General features: G+C 31.4%; 1 protein-coding gene across 1 annotated transcript in view; it reads left to right on the forward strand.

Moving 5' to 3' along the window:
* The window catches only part of LOC108907722, a 483,302-nt gene that overhangs the window by 263,930 nt on the left and 197,220 nt on the right, over positions 1 to 22,152 (forward strand). The window contains exon 6 of the mRNA XM_018711519.2: positions 9,700 to 9,900. Within this exon, the coding sequence (XP_018567035.1) occupies positions 9,700 to 9,900 (201 nt within the window). The remainder of the gene's footprint in view (positions 1 to 9,699; positions 9,901 to 22,152) is intronic.

Consider the following 22,152-nt stretch of genomic DNA (forward strand, 5'->3'; position numbering starts at 1 on the left):
GATCAGTGTTAAAGGACATTTACACTTCCTTCCTTATCAATTAGTCTTTTGCAGAATATTTCTGTGCCTAGTATTTGTATTCATTTTATTAAGTACGTACTCTGAAATAAAGTGAATGAGAGTTATAGGTACAGATATTTTTCCCAATTAAGGACAAAGAGAGGTTTTGCCCATTTTGGTTCAAAATGACTATACCGCGTATTGAAAAAGTTCCTAAAAATGTTACTATCCACAGTTATTATTTTTTAATTTGATTTAGCGAAATTATATTAACTTATTAATTTTAAAAAACTTGCTATATGTACTATGCAGTGTACTTTTAAAACACGGTGTCAAACTGAAACAAAAGAGAAGAAATGTTATGGCACAAATTTTCTATAAACATAGTCCGAAAGCTATAGGAAAAAAAATTACAGGTAGGAAACACAGTGGCAGACTTTCAATGAATAATTAAGTTTTTTTTTGTCTAATACAATGTGCAGTTTAGGCAAAATAGTTAATTTTTATTATAAAAAAGCACAAAACATTACTCATACCCATATTGATGCCAGATTCTGAAAATAAAAAACGCCACATGTTCCTTCCAAATTTAACTGATAAGAAATAAGAAAAACTGATAAGAACATGTTCCTAGAATCTGTGTTCTCGCAATATAACAACACATTTTTTTTGTTAGTTCCCAAAACTTGAATGATTCCACTGACACTTTATTATCTATAGAGAAAATAGGTCTCAAAATACGGTACACTTTTTGAGATTTAGAAAGTTTTACTCATTTTAAATAACTTTTTCAACATTTTCGTCAATGTAATTGATGGAGACGCCGATGAAAAAAGGGAAGTGATTTATTAAAGAGTTATCTCTGACAGGATATTTAAAAAAATCTTCTATACATTAATTAGTATGCAAAAAGAAACCGGATTCATCAACTGAAATAAAGCAAACGGAAATATTTATCTCCAATATATGGATATTTGGCATTTTGCAACGTCATGCCATCATTCAATCTGGTTCGCTCTTTAGAAAGAGGATATATGTTTTTTTATTGATACTGTTAGATACTGCGCATTTTTTTAAACGTACGTTGGATTTGATTCATGCATATTGCTAATGACTTGCGAGTTGCTCGTGAAAGATGTCACTTAATAAATATATTTATGTATGCCAAATAATATGTATGTCCCCCAAGTTTTAAAAGAATTTGTATCAGCAAAGATGGAACAATTTTACCTACCTAAATCATCCCTAAATGTACTTGTCAGATCTAAATATACATATAAAATTAATAAGTAAACCAGCCAGATCCAAGTAAGACAAACCTGTTTTGTAAAACATCTTTACCAGCATGTATTACTTCTCCAGTATTGGTTATGTGTCATGTACACGCTATCATGTCCTATAAGAGCAAATCAGCTGTAACATAAATTTGTTTACATCAAAATCATATGATATTAGATAAGTACATGTAATGATTGCTACGCTATTCCAGCCTCTACAACTCTACTAGTCGGAAGTCAATAAATATTATAGCTAAGGCAGCACTCTTAATCTCAGGGTTAAATTTGTCTTAAGTCAGAGCACACAAGGTTACCTGCCAAAAGGAAGTTATTTATTAATAATCTGTGTTTGCCTATCGTTCACTGCAGGGACTGATGATAAAAGAATCTTACAGGTTACTCTGTATATCATTTACTAGTCATGTACAGAATCAGTGAGATATATAAGGTTGAACGTCAAATTTATATCACAAATATTGTTAGTTATATCCCCCAAAGTGCAATTGCAAATTGTGTACAGTTAGCTAATTTATAAATCTAAAATCCTTAAACTAATATCATCAAATTAACTATAAGCACTACAATACAAATATCAAATAAACAGTGAAGGATATAAAGGCCAGGTACTTATCTTCAAACGAGGTGTTAAAACTAAGTATATATTCCTAGACGAGTAAGGTGGTTCCTTGCTAGCTCTTTAGGGAACTCAGGTGGTGTCGGTGTCCTAATACCAACAAGTGTCTTGTCTCAGAATAGCTGTCAACTAAGCGAGGTTATGTCTCTCTACTCCACTAATAGAATCACGGAGCGTGGTGATAGTAGAACGAGCTCAGCAGCGTGGGAAGGCAAGATATCCAATATAGTATATTTTGTCAACGAATATTCCCCCAAGATCGCGGTGATATAACCTATGACCATGCCCGTCTGTCGTACTTCCAAAATCTTATATTTCCCAAATAATCGTGATAATAAGACGATGAGGGACCGGCTCAAAGAAGCCTAAAAAGTAGTTTAATATTTCGATGTGAATATTTTTGAATTTAAAACCATCAGAGAAAATTATACAGAGAACAATTCTTACCCAACTACGTGAGCTTCTCCTCGTAAAATAAAATCCAGCACAGCTGCTTACGGGATAAACCCTATATAAATATTACTAACGAAATCCAACTTCCATGATGATTAACTTTCCAAAAGTTACACAATTGTTAATAATATCTTTCAACGAGCTAATGAAGCTACGAAGTGATTCCTTCAACGGTTGAGATTTAAAAAGAAAGAAAAGACCTATGTAAAAATAAAAAGCAATTTTCCACTGAAACCTACTCCCATAGCGAATACCGTAGGTTACCACTAAAATGTTTAATCTTTCTTTATAGTTTCTAATAGCAGCATTGCTGTAAGAAGTATTCCCCAGTGCGATTTTGCTTGAGATTACCCTAATGAACAACGTTTGGATGTAGGTGTTAAAATCCCCCAGAAGTGGTGTGGGCTTTACTTTGTATTACATTGGCTGCTTAAAACAGTTCCTCCAAAAGTTAACAAAGCGTTTGTAGCTAAAGGATGTACTAGAGATTTCTTTTAAAAATCTTCATATTGATGGAAGCTATTTTTCTTTCAGTCGATGTTCACACGGGGGTAAAGGAAAACATTTTTGTGTAATGTTTAAAGGTAGCCTTTGTAGCTAATTGTCACTATGTGTTGTTTCGATCAAAGTATGACATTATTAGAACGAAAAAAGCAAAATGGCCAGTCACTATAATAATACCAATCATTACGGAGTAATATTTTCTTCATAAAATTATAGATTTTGATATCAACTGTATAATCGGCTCATTTTCAAGTGATGGATAATTTTGTAATTAAATGTGAGAGTAAAGTACGCGAAATTATGAGAAAAATTTTCGTATCAAATATATTTGTAATCGTAAGTTACATTCAAGTTCAAAATTTCTTTTACATGTTTTGATCGAGACTTCACACTATAATGCTATTCGTGCTCCAAGACGGTGTTTAAATAGTATTTTTTCACGTAGGAAATTATGGGTCTGTTTGACTTTACATTTGACTAATGTTTTCTATTTGTATTTTGCGGAAAAATATGTCAGTATCAATTCAGTAGAACAAAAACTCACATGAATATCAGTCGGCAACAAATAATCTTTCTGTAAACCATATAGGAAAATATATTAATGGACATTCGATTGATCGATAATATTTGTATGTGACCGAAGTTTACTTTCCATTTGAGATTTGAGGGGTTATCACATTCGTCAGAGTGCAAGTAAATATTTCCTTAGTGCAGTAATACCCTTAATCGAACCCTTTCTGAAAGTATAGGATTTCCTAAAAAATATAGGTTTCTAAATATATAAGTAGATATATCTAGAAAATTTGTAAGCTATAGTTCAATAATGAACATGGGTGCACCAATCCATTCTCAATTATATAACAAGAAAAACATTTATGAATAAAACCGAAATTTTTTAATTATTTACTAGAGGTAAATAATTAAAAATAATAGTTGAAAATTGATGCAGCAATGAACGTGTGAATATTAAAGTTGCGGTAAGGTTTTGTACAATTCCTTGCATGATCACTTATAAAATTATTATTAAATCTAAAGGTTTATTTTTGTATATTTATTTTTAGAAATTATTCAAAATACACTTGAATACATTATTGAAAAATGCACACGAGTGTCTTACGTGCTATGATAAATCTATAATTTCATCGTTCTAGTAAAATATTGAGCCGTGTGTAACTGTTGTTTTTCCCCAAGTCCCCAGCAGTCACATGTTTATTGATTTCTTGGTATAGAGTGGCTTATCGATGCAGTATCTACGTAAAATATTGAACATTAATGTCATTTTCTTATTTTCGTTTTATGTATGTAAAAAATGTCTACAATACATTACATTTTCAATCGCCACGCCAGATGACGTAATTTGTGGAAGCTTGCGCATTATAACCATTTTCAGTAACTGTACAAGGAAAATAGGTGTGCAATATATTTTTTCTAATTTTGACATATAAAGTAACATCTTTTGTTATCGAAACAAGTGTCAAAACGTTCTACTTTATTTAATTAGTTACATAATGAAAACCATTATGCAACTGGTTACGAAAAGTTCGTTATGTCACTAATTGCAAAAAAGAATTAACCAAAATACAACAGAAAATAATAAAGTAACTTTTATTTAAGTCGGTAATTTTATAAATAACACTCTATTAACTATTTATTAATTATTATTATTTAATTATAAATATTCATAACGCAGTTGGTGCAGTTAGTGAAACTAATTCCAGAAAAAATCTTATTTGTTGAGCTTGCAGTAATATTCCGTGATATGTTATTGGTATTACTCGGTTCCCCAAGAATATCACCGGAAATTGTTTCTTTATTTTCTATATTCAACATATCCTTCTGCAACAGAATTTGACTTCCAGCCGCCGTGTTGTTTTATTTTTAAAATATTGGCCCCAGAATCAGCACGTAAAGTGGCAGAAGATATTCTGAAACAGTGCCCCATGAATAATGCACAATTCGGCAAACCAATCATTTGAGTAATCAATCATCTTTGGTAACTGACCACTAGTATTAATTCCTACTGGTTGTACACCACATTTACCATTTCTATATCTAACAAAAAATCTTTTGTGTTTAATATTTTCCGGGTTTAGGTTTCTATACTTCCTGATAATGTCAACGAAGTTTAGTCCTTAGGCCTATATCTCCCGGGGTGATTACAAATTCACGAATTACTCTAGTTTTTGTATTTGGAATATTTACTCGAAAATACATCTCCTCATTTGTAACATCTTCAACACGTAAAAATGTTAATTCTGACTTCCGACATGCACCGGCTATTCCCACAACCAACACAATCTAAAGCAAAAAATGCGAATTAGTAAACTGACAACTAAATGAAGCAATTATTAGTCACCTTAGCCATTAGTAGATTGTCATTCGCCCCCGTCAAAAACTTCGCAATATTACTTTTGAAAAAACGTTTGAATTCTTAGCGTGGTATCCACCAGAATGCCTTTTCAAAAATGCTATCGAACTATTGTATGTTTTAATGTCTATACCTTTTTTTTAAGACAGCTCAGTTCTCATATGCTGTGTCCATAGCGTAGAAGCCTTCAAATTCTTCTTACCTTCAAAATATGCCAATAGTACTTTCTCATTGACATGTTTTACTTTCTTCTGTTCACGCCATTTCTCAAATTTTTCATAAGCCAAGTCATATACCGCTTTGGATTTTTCAGGAATCAGTGAACATACGGCATTTCTTGCCGCTTCTTCGATACCGCTCGGTATATCGTCAGAATCTGAACAAAAATCACACATTTTTCCTAATAAATGGTAATAGTAACGATCAGCGTCACAGAATGAATCAGCGTCTATTAAATGTCGAACCAAATGACAAGAAATTTTAAACTGACACTGGCCTTCTAGATAATTGTTATTTAAATTATACTTATAAATGATCAAAATTAAAAACTTGTATTTCCCATTTTTCGCCAAAATTAGAAAAAAAAATCTGGTATGTAATACGTTATGAAACATTATTTTATGTAACTCGTGCGGTATTGCGGGATCTCGTTTCGCTCGTCCCGCAAACTTGCACTCGTTACATAAAATCATACTTTTCATAACTGATTACATAAATAGCTATTCTACAATTGCGATGGACATAGACTCGTGAATATAGTGCGATACTTGCGTAGGCGTTTCATTCTGATTAAATTAAGTATATGGCAAATATACTTAGGTCAATAGCGACTACTATTATTGTCCGCTGTTGATTGTGCGTCTGAACGACGTAGGTAATAAGACGCGAGAGGGTTGCTAATGTAACTGTAATGAAAGCTGCTAATTTTGAAGCTTCCTGTGATTGATTTCGTTGTCAATGTAATTTTTTAGGCAATAAAACTGAGTTGTGCTATTAGAAAAAAGATTGGATAGATAATGAGGAAATGAAAATATAGGTAATGCATAGAAAATAAAATAACATTCTCATACTTATTGTCAAATAGCGTGAGGAAGAAATGTCATTACCTAAGTAGATAAATAGAAATAAATTCTGGAGATATTGTTGTCTGAAATAACAGTATATGACTCAAAATCAAGCACAATATCAGTTTATGATATTGGGATCAACATATCTACAATTTTTAATCATTATTAGCGAAATTCATTACCGTAGTGAATATTAAACTTTGCAACGAGGCCCCTCTGCGTTTTAATATTTATGTTAAAAGCTTTAACTACAGAAAACTGTGAAATAGGAAATACCAAAAATAAAGTACTGGAAACAATGGCAATAAAGTAAATAATGTGCTTGAGAGAGCATCCTGATGCAACGAAGTAACATTCGTCAAAGGTATAGGTTTTGTCCGTTCTTTGCAATTACAGGTATTTTGGTATGCAACATATTATACCTATGTATTACTATAAGTTTTGGTGGTACAGTCAATTAATTTAATAAGTATTTGATGTACTGTACACTGCCATTGCCATTACTTTTTATTTTGAAAAATCGCGAATGCCAATGATAAATATTGTTTCATTACTCAAGTGGAATAGGAAAAATATTGTGTGAATTGTGCCTGAGAATATTCCTTTTACGTTAAATTTTCGGAAGTTTACAAAAAAATATTTGAAAAAGGCTGATAATATATTATTATCACTCAATAATGCCTACTTATTAAACTGCTACTCTCAATTCTTAGAAAATCATAAAAATTTCTAAAAGTACACAAGCTTTGAAATGAAAACAAATGTTATATTCATCTATTTTTCACACATTATGCTTTGATCTTCGACTAAGCAAAAAATCAGAGAGCAATTTCTGTTACTTGGAGCACTTACTGCAGCAAATAGCAGCAGCCAAGTACATTTTATTCACTTTTCTCAAAAACCTGATTTTAACAAATTACTGAAATGATCCAGATGTTTCGGATCCTAAATGAGTTAAATAGGTTCTGCAGCAAAATACGTAATAAATAATACATAATTTTGTTTTTTTTTCGCTCTAACATTTATTATCTGTAGCCTATGTGTACAATTAAAAATTAAAGGAAATGTAAAATAGTCTGTTTCTGAATATATCGTATAAGTATTTCACTTAATTCCAATGTATGTGGTACATCTAACAAAATATAATAAAATAAAAATATAGTAAAATATAATATATGCTTACTCAAAATCAGTATTTGACACGCCATGATAATTATTATTCTCGAGATTTTACGTAATCAGTAATTAACATAATCATTTTGATAATTTGGTGTTATTATGAGACAGAAGTATTTAAAAATTATCTCAGTTCTTGATAATCTCATTGCCTTCATTTTGATGATAGCCAACTACTATTATAAATTCGCTTATTAATTCAGAGCATTCAAATTAAAAACTTAAATCCAAAAGACCAGTCGCTCCAGATGGAATATTTTGCTATTTCTTTAAAGGCTTGTTAAAAGATTCTTCTTAGTTGGGAATTTATTTTGAAATAAATTTTAATTTCAAAAATCATGTGAATGTAATATAAATTCGATTGGGTTTACATTTAAAAAGCAGGTGTCGTATTACAAAACTATTAATTTCATTAACTACCTTTAATATTTAATTCACTTATTTATTCGGAATCAATTATAATACAGATCCATCCATCACTTGGAATTCTACAAACACTATCTTATATAAATTAATTTATAAAGTATTATAAGAATCCCATTAATTGTTTCGTAGAGAATTTAGTGGGTATTTGGAAATTGGAACACAGAAAATACTGGACAGAAATTAATATTCTTGCAAATTATTAAACGGAGCAATTGAAAGTCCATACCTGTGCTTCCCAAATAATATTTAATTACTAATGGCAATATCTGTAATATATGAGAAAAATTTAATAAACACAGAAATCAAACAGAATAGAATAAAGTAGATACCTTCGATATTCTATTAGCAAAATTTAACAAACCAATTAGACACACAACCTTTATATCTATACGAGGCATGTTCAGAAAATAACCGAACTTTATTTTTTAAACTGTATTATTAATATTATACATTTTTGGCCTTTGTCTCTTTTAAAGTACTCCCTTTTCCTATTCACACACTTTTTCCAGTGGTCTTTCCATTTTGCGAAGCAGTCCTGTGACGAATTTGCTTTGATGTCATCAATAGTATGGAAACGGCGTCTTTTCAGCACTGATTTTAATTTGGGAGTTAAGAAAAAATCGCAAAGAGCCAAGTCTGGCGAGTAAGGAGGCATCACTTTAACATTGGATCGAGACTAACGTGCTTGTTTGGGGCGTGAAGATCCTTTGTCAATCCATTGTGATGATAGAACTTTTGTATCAATGTCGTAGTCGTAAACCCAGATTTCGTCTACCGTTATGATCCTTTGAATGAATGTTTCATCGTCAATGGAATGTTCAAGGACTTGCCGACAAACGTCCACATGATTTTCTTTCTGTTGTTCGGTCATCAAATGAGGAACAAATTTTGCTTCACACATTATGCTTTGATCTTCGACTAAGCAAAAAATCTGATAGCAATTTCTGTTACTTGGAGCACTTACTGCGGTAGCAAATAGCAGCAGCCACTTTTCTCAAAAATCTGGTTTTCACAAATTACTGAAATGATCTAGATGTTTCGGATCCTAAATCAGTTAAATAGGTTCTGTGGCAAAATACATATTTATCTAATAAATAATACATAATTTTGGTTTTTTCGCTATAACATTTATTATCTGTATACAATTAAAAATTAAAGGAAATGTAAATTAGCTTATTCCTAATTGTGATACTCCTTGCCTACTTCTGAATATATCGTATAAGTATTTCACTTAATTCCAAATTAGGAAAATCAGTATTTGACACGTCATGACAACTTGACGCATGCTCAATTTTTTAGTCAAAATTTCATGGAATTACTCAATTGAGATGCTGACCTCTTTTGCAACTTCTCTGAAAGTCAATCAAGTGATGAGCACGCACCAGATCTTTGACTTTCTGAACTTAAGAGTCGTCAGTTGAAGTCGAAGGCCTTCCTCGTGGAGGATCATCTTGAATTGACTGATGACTACTTTTAAACAGTGAATACTATTCGTAACATTGCATACAGCAATTTTTTTCTCATTTTAACAAATATGTATTTAATGTTAAAACATAAATTAATTTCATAATGCACTTATATTTCTTTTAAGCAGACAGATGCAAGCGAAATTGTCGTAGCCTATTTGTTTCGTGTCTATGTTAAAATTAAAAATATTTTAGGAGATTTCCGTAGTATAGTTCCATGACCTTACCATGTAATAGCGTTGTCTGTTCTAATAATTAGTTTAATTTATTGCCTTCAATTAAGCCACCCAAATCGTTCAATAAATAACCTAATTATTAATTGTTTCAGGTCCGGTCTCGAAGCCTCAACCATTTAGATTCCTTAGAGATGAGGCAAGGGGTTGTTTCGTCTGCTGATGCGGCGCTGAAAGACTCTAGGTCCGAACCAGACTGCACCAGACCCCTCGTGGCGCCTCCTATAAGTCAAGAACCCACAACTCCGGTCAATGAAGTAGCTCCTGCTAGGAAATATATGCTTAGTAGATCACAGGTAAGGGCGAATGTAATTAAGTACAACTCTTAGAAAAAAATAAAACAAAAAGAAAATATAAATTTAAAAAGGTACCATATTTGAAGTAAATAAGATATGCTTAGAAAAAAATAACTATAATAGAATAAAACTATTTTTTGATTCATTTAATAATTTGATACAAAGTAGAAGAATGTTGCATTAAATTTACGTTGGTAATAAAGACAAAAATGGAAGCAATTAGAATTTCTCTATACGGTTGTACATTTACTTTCAAGTTAACTTTAACAATGAAATAAATTTCTCTTATTTTTCGGTACAACGAAGTTAATACATATTTTTATATAAATTCCGATCCCAGTTAGAGCCGATATCATTTATCTATATGTTTAATTAATTTTTTTTTACAAAACAAAATAAGAGCATTCTTCATTATCATTTCTAGGTTTATTTTAACAAAAACTATATAATATTTAATTTAATGCAAAAACATGTGAATTGCCATGACAATTGAATTAAACGGAATATTTTGCAGCAGTTCTCCATGTTATTTTTTCCTAAATGAAAGATTGTTTCTTAATAAAATTAGTCTTAACGTACAATCTAATATTTCCCATTTAAAAAACATTTAAATACCCACTGTTTTTGAAAGTATTTTCTCTTTTTAACCAATAATAAATTATAATTACTTATAAACATCATTGGTGTTATGCAAATTTTAAATTTCTACCACTATACAAATTAATTAATTTCAGTGATCGCCGCTGAAAATATAGCACTGATTTTAGAATTGAATTATCTTCCTCTTCAGTCTTACTCAAGAAAAACACATTTTCCAAAATATATCGATCACCTGGTACTTGCACAAATAATCGAATATTTCAATTTTGTGTCATAATTATTTAGAAAATAAAATAAAAGTGGACTCTAAATGAATCCATTTCCTTTTTCTTTTGCAATTTCTTTAGATTATCCAATTCATTGTGTTTTCACTTTATGTTGAAGCATTTTACGAATATAATACTAAAAAAAGTAGGTATCTAGTAAAAGAAAAACCAAAAAATACTGCTAACAAATTTAACTAAGCTAACAACTCTCAACCGAAAATAGAGTTCGTTTGGAGCCACAGTCATTAATTCAGCAAACCACCATCATCCAGTGGGAGTTTTTCCTACACTGGGGAAATCTGATTAAAAATCTTATCTACCCCATTTATATCCAATTTGTCTTTGTGCTTATCGAACTAACAGCAAAATTAAACGGTTCCCTTTAAATTAATTCCATTGCTTATTTTCGTCCCTAACACCGCCTTATGTACTTTTATCTCAACTAAATACGAGGTCTGTTCAGAAAATAACCGACTTTTTGTATTACGCTCTAATGAATATATTTAGTGATATGTGGTTGACAGCATTATAACCTCGTCTGTAATCACATGTTCTTGGATTGTTGATATCTCATTAGTTTTCGTTAGTCCAATGTGTTTAAGGCCAGCAGAACACTGACAGAACAAAAACAATTTCATACAAAACGTTTTACTTTACTGTAAAACGTCTCGACACACATTAAAGTGATAAAAACTTTAAATAACGAAACACTTTTGTTAAAAATTAAAACAGTTTTTCCCTTGTCAACGGATACTTATAAAACAAAATGAATTAATCAGTCGGTGCAATGGCGTCAGACTCGTCAGAGTTAGAAAAGATATTGAAATTTTGTGTCTGTGGCAGCGGTTGCTACTGTGTGAAGCATAAGTAATAAAATACGTCATTGGAGGCACCTTATTACTAAAAAGAGATAAAACAAAATAGTTTAAAGATATTTATTAAAGAGCTACGCAAAGTAGTAGTAACATTCAGCAATTTTACAAGGCTAAACATTGAATGTTTTAATTATGTTTTAAATGCAATAGAACACAGAATTAGAAAATGCGATATTAATACGCGAGATGAAATGTTTTCACACAAAACGCGATTGCATGTCCGATGACAAGAAACATGTCAACGCTTTGACAGCATAAATACAGTACTTAAAAAAACGCACTTTAGCAAAGCGTTTTGCCAGGCGATGTAACATTTTTGTTTCAAAGTAAAACATATTTATCAAACAAAAACACCTGCCAGCAAAAACATATTGACTTCATCTGTTTGAGTACTTTTTAAAATGTTTTCTGATTTATCAATATGGGTTGGATACTATTTAATACATTGGAAAATAGTTTCTAGCAAAATTAATCAAACACGTTTTGTGTGTTCGATCAGTGTGCTGCCAGCTTAAGTGTGCGACTTCCTGGAACAACAATACAACATAAAATTTTGCGTGAAACTGGGGAAAATGTTCACAGAAACGTTTCAACTTTTGAAACAAGCTTACGGAGATGATGCTCTGGGTCGTACGCAATATTACGAATTGTTTTCACGATTCAAAAGTGGTCGTCAGTCAATTGACGACCACTGTTCCTCGACCAGGAAGACCTTCGACTTCAACTGACGACTCCCAAATTCAGAAAGTCAAAGATCTGGTGTATGCAAATCGTCGATTAACTATCAGAAAAATTACAGAAGAGATTAGCACTTCAACTGGGTCATGCCATGAGATTTTGACTCAAAACTTGAACAGGCATCGAGTTGCAGCAAAATTTGTTCCTCATTTGATGACCGAACAACAGAAAGAAAATCGCGTGGACTTTTGTCGGCAACTTCTTGAACAATCCAATGACGATGAAACATTCATTCAAATGTTCATAACGGGAGATGAAAGCCCAGTTTACGGCTACGACATTGAGACAAAAGTTCAATCATCACAATGGATTGGCATCGGATATCCACACCTCAAGAAAGCACTTTCCAGTCTCCATCCAGTGTCATATTGATGCTAACTGTTTTTTCGACTTTAATGGAATTGTGTTTTGTGCCAAAAATCAGATTATTGTCCTTCCCCACCTTCCTTACTCGCCAGATCTGGCTTCTTGTGATCAAAGCTAATTAGTCACAAAACATTTCAATTCCAGAACTGATTCGCGAAAAGTGTGTGAACAGGGGAGCCAACTACTTTAAAGGAGACTAGGGACAATAATATACAAAAATTAATAGGTAATAAAGTATAAAAGAATTAAGTTCTTTTTTTTCTGTACAGACCTCGTAAGTCAAAATTTATTATTCATAAAATACATTTTTTAAAAGGATAATGAAATGTAAATCCATTCTAGTAGAATAGAACAGACTGAAATAAAATAATGAACCTCTTGAACTTGTAATCCTTATCAAAGTTATATTTATGACACTCAAAGTGGTTTTCCACTACCTTTGTTTTCTTAAGAATAATTGGGGCTTTAATTTAAACTGTTTAGAATCCTAAAAGCATTAAACCTCCTATTGACGAATGAGAAGGGTACTTAACCCAAAGATCGACCTGCTTTTCATCCTGTAGGTTGCCCGCTGAATATGAATGAGGATGAGGTCATCAAAGAACCGCCAATCCTTAAGTATTTGATCCGACATATTTAAATACGTTTTGTTAGAGCTCTTGAAATAATTCATAAATCAACCCATTAAAATTTTTTACGTGCTTTGTTTTATCCTTTTGTAATTAAGACGTTTTTTTTTCATATTTCATAAAGAAATGATTTAAAATTACCAAAAATTTAGTATGACACGACAGATTAAAGTTTGGGCAAAAAAATCTATAAATATAATTCAATAAGAAAATTATATAAAAATTCTAATTGAAGTAATTGACATGCAAAAGTATATTTCTGTATATACAGGATGTTTCTGAAATAGTGAAGTGCGTTCCTTGAAAAAGGTGATAGAGGATGCGAAAATGAGCAACTTTTATTCACATGAAAGTAACACAAAAATTAAACGAATATACGAATTACTTACCAATAGACGATATCTTTCAAAAAATCCGGTAAGGCGTTTGTTGAAAACTCTAAGGAAGCAGCACAATTTAAACCTGCAGGTTTCACTATCGGACCGAGTAATCTGTCACCAAAAACACCACATCACACCGTCACTGAAAACCGTTGCTCTAACCGAGATCTCTGTACAACGTGAGTATTTGCATCACACCAATATACCGTCTCTAGTAAAACATTATTCATCCGTAAAAAGTCTGAACTCTTAATGCATGCTAGGGATGTAATAATTGTTCCCCTAGTACACGCCACACGGTATTGTTAAATGTACCCATTTCTCGGCTAATGTCGCGAGTACTGCGCCTCGGATCTTCCTCAACGAGATTTGTGATGTTTTATTGGTTGTCGAAAACAATGGCAATAAGGAGCAACTGCTGTTAATTTAATGTTTTAAAAAGATACGCTATAGTTAGAGTTATTTAATTTTCAAAAAAATGATGTACATTTTTGATATCACCGATCATTTAAAAAAATTTGCTATTACGTATACAGGGTGTATTTAAATGGAGGGGCACAAATGATACCAGAGATTCCTTGGGTGAAAATAAGTCGATTTAACCTAACATACCTATATCCCAAGTCGCATAATAAAAAAGATACAGGGTGTCAAAGTGAAAAATAAAAAATGGTTTTTCCTTAATAATTTCTATAATTTTAGTCAGAAATGTTTCAAATTTTCAACAGAGAGATTTTTTAATGATGGGAAAAATAATATAATAATGATTTTTGAGTGTCGAGTACGAGGCGCCCTCTGCTGGCAACGTTATGCATTAAATACGTAGTAACTTTTTTGCCAACCCCCGTATATAGCTTTTAGTAACAAAATATGAAATATTGGACTTTTTTTAACAAAAAAGGTATACTTATTGAAAATGGCTAAAGCCAACCGTTTAGGAGATATTTTTAACTTAATAAATTAGTGTTACGGATTTATACCTCCACGAATACCAAGGTTCGAGTTGCTTAAATAAATTAAAAAATCGAGTAGATAAATGTCAGTTGATAATACTCGTAAATTGCAATTTTGAAGTATTAGTTTAAAGTGTTAATTGATTTTAGTCACTATTTACCTGCATCCTAGATATTAAATAGTTTTGGAATTGAATAAAATAACAAATTATGTATACTAATGACGAGTATGTCGATATGTTGCAAGTATTTTTTAAATGTTACAAGAACTGTGCTGCTGCTGTACGACTTCATCATGCTAGTTATCCCAATCGTCGTGTTCCTGCTAGAAAAACTTTTGCGTCGGTAAAAAAAAACTTCAACCTCCTCCTGAAGGTACTGGCAGAAGACATCTTATTCGCGATGTAGAACTTGAAGAAATTGTCCTTATCAATTTACAAGATCAGAATTCTGAAACTAGTACCAGAAAATTGGCGACACAGTATAACGTTTCACATACTACGATTTGGAAAATTGCAAATGATAATCTTTTATACCCCTACCATCTACCTGTGTATGAATTGACTGCTGCGGATTTACCTAACAAGATATATTTTTGTCAATGGTATATGAACATTTCAAGGGAAAACAGAAATATTTTATCCGGTATTTTGTTTGGTGATTAAGCGTCATTTTCACTCATGGTCTGACAAAAATCCTCACCAAGTTTGTACATCCAAATTTCAACATAATTTTAGTTTAAATGTATTGGCAACAATCGTAGAAGATTATCTTATTGGTCTGTTTATTCTTCCTCGGCATCTCGGCGGAGCTGGATATTTGAATATTTGAGATTTTTAAATGAGCAACTCCCAATATTGCTTGAAGATGTGCCACTAGCTATCCGTGAACACATGTGGTACGCACGTGACGGAACTCTTGTTCATAGTTGTTAGGCAATGGTTAGTAGCTGTTAGACAATGGTTAAATTTAAATTTTCCTGAGAGATCGATAGGTCGAGGGAACGATGCACCAGTCAAATGGCCTGTGCGATTACCGGATCTCACACCCATGGACTATTTTTATGGGGTCACTTAAAAATGTTGTTTATTCCAACCCTATTGATAGTGTGGAGAATTTTTGCAGCAGCTGAGGAAGTAAAGAATGACATACATATTTTTTCAAGAGTTCGCCGTAATTCTAATCGTAGAATTAGACTATCCTTGCAGGAAAATGGAAATGACTTCGAAAATATCCTTTAAAAATTTTTTTATTGCCAGCCAAATACATATTTCTCTTAAATTATCTAGGTATTGACTGTTAAGTAGTGACTCTTGGTGTTAGTTGTTTTGCTCTTTTTCTAATAATTATTATTAAACTAACAATAAATAGGTAAGTATTTTGTAATATTTTTTCAGCTGAACTGTTATTTCATGAGATTTCTTTAACTCAGAGTTTAAATAATTTCACATACACAAGAAAATGTGTTTTTTAATAAAGACACCGAAAAAACAATTAAATAGAAATTATGCAACAAGTGTATTCACACATGCTAAAATAATACGCAAAAAGAGTAAAGTAAATTTAAAACAGGAAAAATAATGTTGTCTCAGTTGATTCCTGCGCCCCCTTTTGGTCGAATTTTAAAATACAGATACACAACTAATAAGTACTGTGAGGCAATGCGTTCTGAATTTATTAACAAAAGTGTCTGTTTGTACCTTGGTATTCGTGGAGGTATAAATCCGTAACACTAATTTATGAAATTAAAAATATCTCCTCAACGGTTGGCTTTAGCCATTTTCAATAAGTATACCTTTTTTGTTCAAAAAAGTCCAATATTTCATATTTTGTTACTAAAACCTGTATACGGGGGTTGACAAAAAAGTTACTACATATTCAATGCATAACGTTGCCTGCAGAGGGCGCCTCGTACTCGACACTCAAAAATCATTATTATATTACTTTTTCCATTATTAAAAAATCTCTCTGTTGAAAATTTGAAACATTTCTGACTAAAATTATAGAAATTATTAAGGAAAAACCATTTTTTATTTTTCACTTTGACACCCTGTATCTTTTTTATTATGCGACTTTGGATATAGGTATGTTAGGTTAAATCGACTTATTTTTACCCAAGGAATCTCTGGTATCATTTGTGCCCCTCCATTTAAATACACCCTGTATACGTTACTAATTATAAATATATATTTTTTATCAACTGAGCGAGACTAATGAAAAATAATTTAGTGAAAACAGGTTACTTTTCTGTGACAAAGACGTATTATTTTATAGTCACCATATTGTTTTAATGTCAATGTTGACAAAGTGTCAAAAAATTATTTTTAAAAAATTTAAAATTTTCGCGTGTTCTATTAAGTACATATTAAAAAATATTGGAATGTATGTTACTAATTCTAAATAAAATACATGTTTTAAAATAATTATATTTGCTGTTTCAGAAAACGAATATAACAAAAAATAAATAAAAATACTAATCTGATGATACGAAATATTTTTAATATCATTTAAAGTTTTTACAAACAATCATGTGTTTCTATTTTTTTAAGCAGTGCATGCATTTAATTTGTGAATTTGTCACTACGTACAGTATACAGTAGATATAAATACGATATGTTTTCACACTTTTCTTATTCGGCTACTTGAGCAGCAAATTAGTGACATATTAAATTAATCCAATATAAATAAAAGGGCAACAAAATTAAACCGTGAAGAGTTTAAATTTCAGCAAAATTCCATCATGCTCCGAACGCATTCAAAGATCAACGGAGATTAGTCACCGCTCTTTAGTTGAAACATAATATCTTCGCCTTGGTAAAATAGGTACTACCGATTAACCTCACACATGGTACGATATGACGGGAATTGGGGGATACGTCGTCACTGTTTCATTTCGTCACATTTCTATTTTAATTTTTAGACTTTATCGGTTTACGAGACGGTGTTCGTAAAGTGTCTTTGTGTGGCGTAAATGTATAACCTTATAAAGTTATTTATTTCAGTGTTTAGTGGCAGTACAGTATATTTTTGTGTTTTAATTTTTAAGTTTTTGATAAGATATTGTGAAAAAATGTGTACATGAATCAGGAAAGTTTTGATATCGTCAGAGCCTGCTTTTTATTTGGAGAAAATGATGCCGTTGCAAGAAGACGATATCAGATTGCAAAGTGTTTACATTTAGCCTCCTCATATAGACCGTCCACTACTTGGCGAAAACCAGTTAGGTCAAAATCTTAATAAAAGACTAATAATATTAAAACTTTGGGATTAGAAGAGGTTTTAATAGAAACTGTCATGTAGCAATTAATTTTAAGATATTCATGAACATAATTCTGATGTTTAGTGACGTTTTAGTGCATGAATACATTATTAGTTTCCTTTTTTAAAACACTGATGGATCATAGGGGTAACTAAAATTTTCCTAATTAATTTGTTCCCCAGGTAATCAGACTAATGAACTTTCTTGGCAGACCGAATGAAGTGAATTTACTGAACATGTTTCACATCGCCCTGTACAAGTTTTAGGAGAATTAATCTTCTCGGGACTTGTTGGAATAATAAATTTCCCGTAACTATCAGCAGTATATCCTGATTTATACGTGTTTCCAATATACCTACCACTCCTGCCTGTGCTAGTCGGCCAACCTTGCCTAATTTTATTGTGTTAACAACCACTTTACACCACAAAAGCAATTACTCCACAGGGGTCACACTGAAGTATGTTACATCGATTGTAACTAAAAAAGTTTGTCAATACTAGAAGCCTAAATCACATATGCTAAAATTACAAGTTCCTTGCAGCTTTCAGATTATGAGCTCCTTAAAGTCTATTATTTTAATACATCTCTTGTTCTTGTTTTAAAATAGCCAATGTCAGGTCTATTTATTAAAATTTAAAAGAGTTAAAAAATTATAATAATTTGTATATAGGTAACGTGTAGAAAATTTCTGTTATATGTTCATTTGACCAACAAAATGTTTTAAATATTTATGTCCTCAAACAATTTTATTATATTGAGGGTAAATTTCGTTTTGTTCCGTTTCAAAAGGTCTCCAAAATGCCATGTTGTAATAATATTAGTAAACAAAATATCTCTCTTATTTCTCCATTTCGCAATTCTAATATGAATGATTAATAGAAGGTGCCTATAATAAAAAATAAAATTACCTGAATCACACCGAATTTCGCATTGCTGCACTGCACTGCTAGGCAATTGGTCAACCACTTGTCAACAACTGAGATTTATCGCTCAGTCGCCCAGTGCGGCTATGTTATACGCCGTTTGATCCCGCGCGCATTCTTCAGTTGGGCGTATATATTTCTACCACTTTTACGTTTAGTTCGACCAGACCTGTATATGGGTATAGCTAAATAAATATGGGAACAAGTTTTTCAAATATTTCAATGCTGAGTTGCTGCGTGAGCGACCGAACCTGGTACATACCTCTAACCTCTTGGTTCTTCAATTAAGATCGGAAAGACTATATTGTCTGTCGTTTTAATCTAGGTACTGTGTATTCCAAGATAGAGTGACAAGACGTGTCATGGTAATTTTTTTAAATCTTGGAATGGTTTTTATGACTGACTCCTGCTTGTTATACAAGTAGGTATACTTACTAAAAATGAGTTGACGTGGCAATCTATACTTTGTTTTATAAGCAAAGTTATTTAAATTACCTATTTCTTCAGATATGAAAAATTGGTGCTAAGAAAAGATATTTAGAATACAATGTTATTCCTCCAAACAAATTCCAGGATTATAAAACTATTTTTTGAAAGTTTGTTTCAGTAAATTCGTATTTTATTTATTTTGAACTGTACAAAAATTTGTTAGTTAAGTTTTAGTTTAAATGTGAATTCAATGTGTTAACTGGCCAAACAATAATTCCTATAGTCTTTACTTTTCATTGAATGGTTAAAATTAAAATACTAATTTATTGAAGAACTAGAAAGGTAATATTTCACATTTCTATTATTTATTTACTAATTATTCTTTGGAGTAAATCATTTCACAATCATTACTGTCGCTTTTCTATTAAACCTTATGTAAATCGAAAATTTTCCAGATTATCCTTTGACAGGAGTCTACTACGTTATTTTACATATAAGCTATTTGTAAACTTCGCATTTTTTCATAGAAATGAGATTTCATGAAAAACTAATGAATTTTGGTATAGGAGCAGGTATAGCAAAGTTGTAGAGAATTAGAGAATTTCATTGTGCATCTCATGGTATGAAAATATACAGGGTGTTGCATTTTAAAAATTCGAGATTTTTCAATTTTTCAATTGGCAATTTTGACATGATATTTTGGTCACCCTATATAACATAGGCCAGTTTTTGGAGCATAATTCGGAAGAGTCATCCTTACTAAACATCTGATAAAGAAATGGGCTTAGTAGCTATTAGTATAACCTGTCAGTATCAGAAAATGTAAGCAGCCAATATCGACTAGAAAAACATTTCAAACGAGATATCCCAAAAACTGTGAATATTTGAATAGAACTATTCTACACAAAATACCCTTTATTTTTGATGTAGAATCCGAAATTAATATAAAAAATATGTGTTTCCATTTAAAAAACCAAAGTTGGTATCTGGCCAGGAAAAGTGGAACACCCTGTATAGTTGAATATATTTTTAATTTGTACATTCCGAGAAATATGACAACACAGTAAAAAGAAAAATCCATATATTCCTCATTTTAACATAGATATTGGACTTTCCCGCACTAGTGGGACACGCTGTATAATATATTTTATCTGTATTCTGGAAATCGGAAAATTTTTTTATTATAACAAATAGGAAATTAGATAATACAAAGTTTACATTAAACTTTTGTTCAATCCACCTGATTGAATTGTAGAAAGGTATAATTTATTCAATAATATTGATCTTTTTTCCGTGAACATAAAGCTATTTTCAAATATCTATTAGCACTTTAAATATCGATTTAAAATTTATACCTACCATAAAAATTCACTTAACGTTGGACACTATTAATGTGTCTCACATCTCATATCACATTGAATACATTAGTAGTAATATAGTTATCTATGTATAACAAATTTAGTCTAGATACCTACCATCAATCATCAGTTCCTATTCCATATCAAATGGATAATATCTTAATATGATAATATCACATAATAGTACAATTTCCCGATAACTGCAGTTAACTATAAGTAGTTGACTTTTTTTAATGTTTGGAATGGGTAGTAATAGTGGTTCCATCAATACCAACAATTTCCTGAAATAAAAAGTATAGTAAAGTACATTACACACACGTAGAAGAAAACAAATTATTATATCACGATTAGATTAGTAAGCATTTTATTTAAATTTAAAGTACCATTTTTTTATTGTTAGGCCATGGCCTATGTACCTGGCCATAACAACACACCGTATCTTGCATTGCACCATCTGTACCTGTACACTTCAAGTTTACTATTTTTCGGAGTAGAGTACACGATGAATGAAGAAAAGTTAAAAAGCAGTCAAAGAATGCCGATTATCTTTTCATTAATATTTATAATCCGACGTCTTTATTCAACGNGCACGATTTTTTATGAAGTTTTCCATAGTTTATTTTAATTCCTAATAATATTTCAATTTTCTACTTCTGTGTAACCCATTTTAATTAAATACTAATACAAACTGTCAAACAATAACAATGTTATCATGGCATTACTACCTGTCATTGTCACGACCTACCATATATAATTATACAAGATTGTCCATGAGTAATTGGCCTCACACGGTCTAATTAGTGAGATTTACTTAAAATACCTGGACTATATCAATGTCCGATATGTCAAAATATATTACTACTAAATCTAAATCCTTACGTAATTGGAAAAAAGGCAGAAATGCCTGAAAGAGGTCTAACAATTACAAGATGTCTTATTTTCTTAATAAAAAAAACCATCATTTCGTTTTTTAATATTATCTCGCCTATTATTAGGGATGGACCCAACAAACCCTACATGACTATGCTCGACAAGGAACGTTCTATCCAAATATGTAAAAATATACAGGGTGCTCCATTTAAATTAATGAAGTTAACATCCGCGACCATTTTGTTTGAACTTCATTTGTTTTTCTACTATCATTTTCGAAAACTTCATAAAAAATCATGCAACTTTTGTATTTCACATTTTTTTATCTCTTAAAACAAAAAAATTAAAGGGGGGTCAAAATATAGTGAATCAGCCTGTACATTAAAAAAATAAGAATCGTCAAACTAAACTAAAGCCTTAAAAACTTAAAATAAATAAATCATGATCTGGTAGAGAAACTACTTTAACCGCTCAGTTATTTGTCGAGAAACGAATTGAACGCATGAACGAAACGAACTCCAGTGAATAACTTAAGACGCACGTGATTTTTAAATTTCTCGATTTCTCGATTTCTCGATTTCTCGACACTTTTTTCTCGTCTCGAG

Source organism: Anoplophora glabripennis, unplaced genomic scaffold, assembly GCF_000390285.2.
Source record: "Anoplophora glabripennis isolate ALB-LARVAE unplaced genomic scaffold, Agla_2.0 scaffold179, whole genome shotgun sequence".
NCBI lineage: Eukaryota > Metazoa > Arthropoda > Insecta > Coleoptera > Cerambycidae > Anoplophora > Anoplophora glabripennis.